The 8536-nt window shown below is 37.7% G+C and overlaps 1 protein-coding gene across 1 annotated transcript in view; it reads left to right on the top strand.

Annotated features, from left to right (window-relative positions):
* The window catches only part of LOC101860746 (endo-1,4-beta-xylanase 3), a gene marked incomplete in the record, with an annotated part of 21228 nt that overhangs the window by 3553 nt on the left and 9139 nt on the right, over positions 1-8536 (top strand). Inside the window, 6 exon segments of the mRNA XM_013084025.2 lie at positions 572-817; positions 1209-1264; positions 2685-2822; positions 3081-3252; positions 4628-4738; positions 5500-5591. Of these exon segments, the coding sequence (XP_012939479.1) occupies positions 572-817; positions 1209-1264; positions 2685-2822; positions 3081-3252; positions 4628-4738; positions 5500-5591 (815 nt within the window).

Genomic DNA, 8536 nt, shown 5'->3' with positions numbered 1-8536 from the left:
GGGGTGGGGGTGGGTTTGGGTGGGTGGGGATGGGGGCGATGGTTCAAAGAGAAGTAATGTTTGAGATAAATGTCGTGATTTGGAGATTCTGGTCTGATCTCACCAAATGTCTGCGTAATTATTCTTTGGGATTTTCCTGAAGAAAGAATCGTTATTACCAGATGTACATTTGCGCCAACAACACATTAATCCTGTCACGACATCTTCTAGTTTGAACTTATTATTGATTAATTAGATTTGTTTTTAACATAATTTGTTGTTATAGAAAAACTACTTGAGAATGACTTATTTTTTACATTATTGATTTCATACGGATATTCAACAGGTATTGCTGTAAGGTACGAGCTTATGTCCTATTTAAAAACAATAAAAATGAAGAGATCCAGTTTTTCACTAGACATCTTAGTTTATTATTCTTGTTTACTATCAAATCAACAAGTGGGTGGTTGGTGGATGCTCTGGTGTGGTTTTTTCCCCTACTTTCCCATCAAACATCTATCGTCTTTGTCCCCCTTCCTCCTTTTTTGGATGCTTGTTACTCGCTTTTATCTTCGGCACTTATATTTGACCTAATTGTATTGTAAGTGCCGTCCGTACCACTCTTTCCATAAACGAAATTGCAACAACAAAGAAAACTCCTGAAACTATTTCCCTTGATCAGATCAACCACCTGAAGCACTTGTTTGCCTGGGGCTCCGTGGTCAAACCAGATTTGTTCTTGGAGTCGGACTATGCTCAATATCAGCAAGTTTACTACCACATGTTCAACTGGGCCACGGTACAGGACTACAAGTGGCGATTTAACAGGGGCAATAGGGTGAGTAGACCTACATATACAAGTCTTTGTGCTGTTATCTACTTGCTTGCTTATTTGTTGTTTAAATTGAAATATAAATCGTCACCACAAGGGTATTACTACGTCTGTTATCACTATTGTCATACCTTTTTATTACTAGAAAGCAAATATCACTTCTATCTAGTAATGAAAAAAGCGAAGTGAAAATAATAACAGACTGAGATATACCTGTACCAATGGGGTTTGGAAAAAGAACACAGTGTCTATGTGTCTATTGTAATATCACATATACAAAAAAATCTCATTTATTTACATGTACTTAAATCGACCCCTGATCTAAAAAATCAACTTCTAGCGTTTAAAAAATTTTGATATCGTCTTATTTCCACCGTATAATTTCCGTCTATTTCAGACTAATCCAGACTACAGGGTAGCTGTAGCAGCCACTGATGTCCTCAATCGTAACGGGTAAATTACTTTGAAGGCTTAAAAAACTTATTGTACAAGCTTTAGTGCTCACGTCTATCCATCGTCTTATTTTACTGGCTCGTTCTTGGACCCTTCAACCCATTTGAGAGGAGGAAGTATTATGCCCAGAGAAACAGGGAGAGTGCAAGAAAAATTTAGATTTTGCCGATAAAACTCACGCTCAAGTTTCTTTCTTACAAGCAATCTGCAGATTAAATGTATACCTCTAATAGCTAACACACTGCAGCGGTTGAAAAATAGAATTGCAAGATTGATCTTAGAGAAACTTCAATAATTACAATGATGATGATGGTGGTGGTGGTGGAGGTGGTGGTGGATAGCTGCTTATCGAGTCATCACGATGCAAAACTGCATGCCTTTATTTTGATTTTTAAAATTAAAAAAAAAATTCTAACATGTCCCCGAAATAGCCAAATTTGGTGAAACGTCGAACATCTCAGAACATCTGATTAAATATACACAACAAAGCCTATATTTAAGTCTCTAATACAATGTATTTTTTTTCTCCTGTAAAACAATGCTGCTTATTATAATGATGATAATGATGATGATGATAATGATGATGATGATGATGATGATGATGATGATGATGATGATGATGATGATGATGATGATCACGTGCGTTCTCCTCCTCCTCCTCCTCCTCCTCCTCCTCCTCCTCCTCCTCCTCCTCCTCCTCCTCTTCCTCCTCCTCCTCAGTCTTCTTTTTCTTTCTTCTTCTTCTTCTTCTTCTTCTTCTTCTTCTTCTTCTTCTTCTTCTTCTTCTTCTTCTTCTTCTTCTTCTTCTTCTTCTTCTTCTTCTTCTTCTTCTTCTTCTTTTTCTTCTTCTTCTGACTTCTTCGTGTAACGTAATATTATGAATGTCCTACATTCCCTCTACACGCACTTAATCTTCGTTTTTTAAAGTCTCTTTCAACCTTTATTAAGAGTTTTCAACCTTTCAGTAGCAAATGTTAAAATCTTTATCTTTTTATGTATCTTATAATATTTTTGTCCTTGTTTGTTAAATAGAAGATGGAGAACTGAGCTCATAAGTCAGAGGACAAAATCAAAGGCAAAGGAAGCTATGAAATAGGTTGCTGGGGTGGGGGTGGGGCATTGTGCATGAGGCAATGGGAGCAGCGGAGGGGATTATAAAGTTTGGACATTCCCTTTAATCTTAAAATTGAGTCTAAAACTACTAAGAAAGAGCGATCTTTAAGAACTTCTTTTTAATATCATTTCAAATTCAAGTGCCTTCTGTTTCGAATTTGTTTACACACGGAGAGAGAAAAATTCTTCAGGCGATGATAAAGTTTGTCCTATTTATGCCTCTCTTACATGACATATTTCTAACTTACGGTTTTTTGTTGTTATAAATTTCTGTGCTAACAATTTCTACCATATGTTCTTTCACCAGGATCAAAGTGCGAGGTCACTGCATGTTCTGGGCTGTCCCATTCAATAATCCTGAGTGGATCAAGGGACTGTCCGCTCAGGAATTCAAAACAACCGTGGATGATCGCATTGCTTACATGACGGCACAGACAAAGAACAAGTGAGGATTTTCATGGGTTGGAATCTCCCCCTAGCTCGATGTTGGCTGGAAGCAGTTTACAGACACGTTTCTCAAGATGAAAATGCCAAAAACATCTATTATTTTAACATGGGCTTAAGAAAACCTCCCATTGATGCATTTTTGCCTCCTTAATTGCAACAGGAAAGAAAGTTATAGTTTATTCTGTCTTTGTTAGCAGAATTAATGTAATCTCATTCTGCTAGTATTTCTCACTTGCCATAACAATCATATCCACAGATTGGCTCACTGGGACGTGAACAACGAGCTACTTCATGGCTATTTTTACGAGGAGCACTCAGGAAACCCTCTCTACACGGAGCACATGTTCCGGGAGATTCACGCAGCTGACCCAAAACCCACACTCTTCCTCAATGAGTACAATGTGGTGAAGAGCGGTGAAATGACGCAGGTATGTAACCACATTCAAAATGATCGATGGTTTCTAAGAGAAGCTTACTTACTTATTTTACTTTACCTGAGATTTATAACGTGTGTTGCGGCGGGTCGAAAAACTGGAAAGCGTCCTGGGGTCGGAGATTGGGAGCTTCTAAGGTGTTAAAGAGAGATTGAAAAACTGAAACTTAACCAACCAAGGGAGTTTATTATCTTTGTTCATGTGCCTTCCTCCCCATAAAAATTCAACGTAGGAAAACTGCAATTCAAATCTCGTTTAGATCTACAGTTTCTGTTTGTTTCCCTACATAAAGAAGGGTTTCAACGGCCGAAGTCTAAATGCCTGCAGGCACCGTGAAACCTATGGAAACTCTGAGAACCCAGTAACACTGTGTTATGTTTCCTTCTGTGACTTACTCAGTTGGCTCATGTGAACCTTTGAAATTATGGTAATAATGAAAAGAGGGTCCCTCGGCGAAAACTCGGAAACTGTGCTTGTATGCCTAACCTAGACCCGCTGTTCCTTTGTCTCTCCCTTGTACAAGCAGGCCTATCTAAGAACAAGTGTAGCAGGTAAATTTTTACTATGGCTTTGGCACACAGAAGCACTGCTTTTGGGGGTCAAATGACACAGAAAGAAGACTGAAATGTGATATTTTAGGAGAATATTCAGAATCTCATGGACAGAGAGGAAAATAATAGAGAAGTGCTCCAAACGGAAGGATGTGAAATATCCATTATCTGAACCTTCTGAAAAAAAAAGAGATTCTTTGGCCACACAAAAAAATAAAATGGACCAGAAAAACAGCTGCTGTGTGGTAAGATAGAGGGAAAGAAGAGCAGAGGAAGATAAAGATCAACATATACAGATGGCCTGAACAACTTTGCAACGAATAACACAAATAGAAAAACCGAGCTGATCAAGAAAACAGACCAAAAAAAAAAAGGAACGGGGTACCATGATCGTCAATGTCTGCTCCAGACTTGACTCTTGAAGAAGAAGATGTTGCAACTCACCTTTCTTTCCAGAGATAAGTACAAAGGATAGTTATTCGTGCTTACTACCTTGTATGCAGGAACACTGATTTTCAGAGGAAAAATTAGAAAAAATCCCCAACAATTTCTTTCTTATTATCAACAAGAATTGCTCAACATTGAGCAGAGTATTTATTATTATTATTATTATTATTATTATTATTATTATTATTATTATTATTATTATTATTATTATTATTATAATATATTTAAAAACAAACAAACATATTATAGCGTTTCCGTTTGTAATTATGGTTGTGAATAACATAATTTGAGAGGAAAAATGTGTTTGACCTAATTTGTCGGATGCACAGTTCAAGTTGGACATTGACTGTTTGCTTTCGGTCCGTCCTCAGAGCTATTTGACCCAGATCCTGAAATTCAAGGCGGCCAATGTTGGCCTTGGCGGGGTCGGAGTACAAAGTCATCTCAATGATTACGAGGAGCCCAACCCTGACAGCATCAACGTAAGTGAGGCTACCAGTACATAAGCATGAATCTGATGTATTTTGCAAAACCACTAGACCCATCGTAAACGTAACACCAAAATGGTACTCACTTACGACTGAGACCCACATCGAAATTCCGTTATCGTTTCCATAACTCTACCTTATCATAATCTCCAGTAGAGGTACAGTACAGACACACATACTCACGCTTAGAAAAGGGCTAACATGCAGATTCTCATAGTTTACTTTCAAATTAATTTGTGCAACTCAAACACACACGCACACACATACATACACACACATAAACACCCACGCACAAGCATACACACAGTGCTTCAGCAGCTACTGCTATAAATTCACACTGGACTACGACACCAGACAGACAAGTTCAAGGTCAAGAAATTGTTCAAACAAATCCACTTTTTAAAAACGACACGCTGGCAGTGTCCTGTGAGTGTGTCCATGCAAAACCCAACAGATCAAATGCCAAAAACTTAAACAGCCACTTGGGATCAAAGAATAGAATTCTGGTTCTACCTTTTGTTCTTTCTTTTTCTCATCCGTTCTGTATCCGTCAGTGTAGACGCCCTTTTTATTTGTATTATTAAATATAGACCGTGTTTCGATTACAGAAATTTTAGTTTTATCACGGTGTGTTCATTGTTGTTTGCTAATGTGTCGTCAGGAGGATTTTGCCTTACTGACGTCTACGTGCTCAGACAGAAAGACAAAACTGGAAAACCAGTTCTGAGTGTTTTGCATTACTTTCTTCTCCCCAGTACCGTCTTAATGTTGTGGCAAAAGGAGGTCTGCCCATTTTTGTAACCGAATTAACTCTGGGTGTTCGCGATCCACACACCAAAGCTGACTGGTACGTAGGCTAGTGAGAATGATCAAAATTGATTGTAATGTTCTCTCTTTGTGGCCAGGTACCTGCCTCTCTCGATCTTCTATTTGATTCTCTCTCTCTCTCTTTTTCTTTCTCTCTCTCTCTCTCTCTCTCTCTCTCTCTCTCTCTCTCTCTCTCACACACACACACTTTCACACTTTCACACGCACACAACACACCCACACACACACACACACACCTCACCTCAGTCACTCCTTCTCTCCCTCGTCTCTCTCTAGTCTCTCTCTCTCTCTCTCTCTCTCTCTCTCTCTCTCTCTCTCTCTCTCTCTCCCCCTCTCTCTCTCTCTCTCTCTCTCTCTCTCTCTCTCTCTCTCCCTCTCTCTCTCTCTCTCTCTCTCTTTCTCTTTCTCTCTCTCTTTCTCTGTGTCTCTGTGTCTCTCTTTCTCTCTACCCCTTCTTTTCCCTTTTTCTCTCTTTGTCCAAACTGCACCCCTGCCCCTTCAACACTCAGTTATTACACAATATATTACACACTCTTTCCGATTTATTCATTACTTTGATTATCTAACCTGTTTCGGTTTTTGTCTGACCAAGTTGTATAAAAAAAATTGCCTGCAATACCATACCCCTCTAGTCATTAAATTAATTCTTTTCTTTGTTATGTTTATGCTCAGTACATACATAGATAAATACATAAATACACATACCCTTTTTTTGTAAGAGTTTTACGGCACTTGCAACACAATAAGGTCATATTTATTATAAGCGCCGAAGATTTAGAAGTATTACAAGAGAGTAACAAACACAAAAAAGAAAGGGGAGATAAAGACGATAGATGTTTGATGGGAAAGAAGGGCCAAACAATGAGATTAAAAGTAATGGAGGATGCTCTGTGGGCGGCACCGCACGCCTGATAGGAGCCCTCTCTCGCGACGGAACCGTGGGCTACGGTCGGGCTACCTGCGTTGCGCGATTGCCCGACTAAGGCACTGAAATCTAGAAAAGAAAGAAGGTTTTATTCCGAGGTCCTTCAGGTTAGGCAAGTCAATTAGTAAAAATGCCTTGCATATGTGTTGTATTTAAGTGTAAGAACCGATATGATGCTGCAGTGGACCGAAGTTTTCACAGTGAAGTTGTTTCCCTTAAAACAATTTGAATGAAAGTGTTTGTATGCCCCCAGCAACACAATTTAAATCATTAATTCATAAGAGGCTGGCTCCGGCGCTACATGTCAAGGCCAACCCAGGCTGAAAGGGATACAACACCCCAGCAGAAAGACTGAGATACTCAATTTTTTAAAAGTATTCTTATTCATAAATATATATAATTATTATGAGTATATATAATTATTATGTGTGTATGTATATACATATTATACATTTTAATTAAAGATATTGCTTTCCTTTGTGTGTGCAAATTAGATGCTACTGTGGTCTAAATGTAGATATCTAGAGGCTCCATTAGAACATGAAATCAATATTCAACAACAATAATTATGAATATTTTCTATGTTAAAGAAACACCAAACTATATCAGATGAGGGGAGAAGGTAGGGTGGGGTGGATAAGAGTTTGAGTCTTGTTAGATAGAACTATACTCGGTTTAATTCTATTGCTGTTATCTCTCTTTTTTGGAATATTTGAAATCATTGTGCGCTCCACTTTGTGAAAACCAGGAAACAAAATTATTGTGATCAATAATATTATTTATAGACCAAGACATACTGTTAGCAATTAGATAAAGCAAACATCGACCCTCTTTTGTGTCCGCTATTCCTTACATATAAAGTTAGTTATGGCACACGCCTAGAATCATGCAATCATATATCTTAAATTCAGTTTAAAAGTGTATTTTCATCCATTTCTTATAATTATATATTTTAGCATCTTGAAAGATTATCTTTTTAATTTGGTATGTTTGATAATTTTATGTTACTCGGACAAGTTTTCTTCTTATTTTACTCATCTTTTTATTTTTAAACTAGATTATAACATAAAACTCTTAAAGAATTGAACAGTCCGTATCACACACATACTTTTTTCTCCCTGTCATTATCCGTCAGCCCGTCAGTTGATCACAATCTCTCTCTCTCTCTCTTTCACTCTCTCTCTCTCTTTCTCTGTCTGTCTGTCTGTCTGTCTGTCTGTCTGTCTGTCTGTCTGTCTGTCTGTCTGTCTGTCAGTCTCTCACTCTCTCTCTCCCTCTCCCCCCCCCCTCTCTCTCTCTCTGTCTGTCTGTTTGTCTGTCTGTCTGTCTGTCTGTCTGTCTGTCTGTCTGTCTGTCTGTCTGTCTATCTCTCTAGACTGACAGACTGTCTGACAGACAGTCAGTCTGTCTGTCTGTATGTCTGTATATATATATATATATATATATATATATATATATATATATCTATCTATATATATATATATATATATATATATATATATATATATATATATATATATATATATATATAGATATATATATATATATATATAGACATACACACATATATACACATATATACACACACACACACACATACACATACACATATATATATATCTATATATACATTCATATATATACGAATATAGATATATATATATCATCACAGACACATACATTCATACTTGCGGGCATTCCCCCACCCTACATATATACACATCGTGACCAGCCCGATAAAATTCTATAAAAAGAACCGCCACAGTTCGTGATTTACCCACACTCGGTGGCCAGATTTGATCCCCAACGCGGCGTACTGCTCGCGGCGCCGCGAAGAGAGAGAGGAGGCTCCATTAGTTCTAAACTCCTTGGGGCCAAACCACACCAGAGCACCTGCCAACCACCTATCTATCTATCTATCTATCTATCTATCTATTTATCTATCTATCTATCTATCTATCTATCTATCTATCTATCTATCTATCTATCTATCTATTTCTCGTTATATGTGTATATATATATCATCTATAGTATATATA

Source organism: Aplysia californica, unplaced genomic scaffold, assembly GCF_000002075.1.
Source record: "Aplysia californica isolate F4 #8 unplaced genomic scaffold, AplCal3.0 scaffold00269, whole genome shotgun sequence".
In the NCBI taxonomy this organism is placed as follows: Eukaryota; Metazoa; Mollusca; class Gastropoda; order Aplysiida; family Aplysiidae; genus Aplysia; species Aplysia californica.
This window is presented reverse-complemented; position numbering and strand designations above follow the sequence as displayed.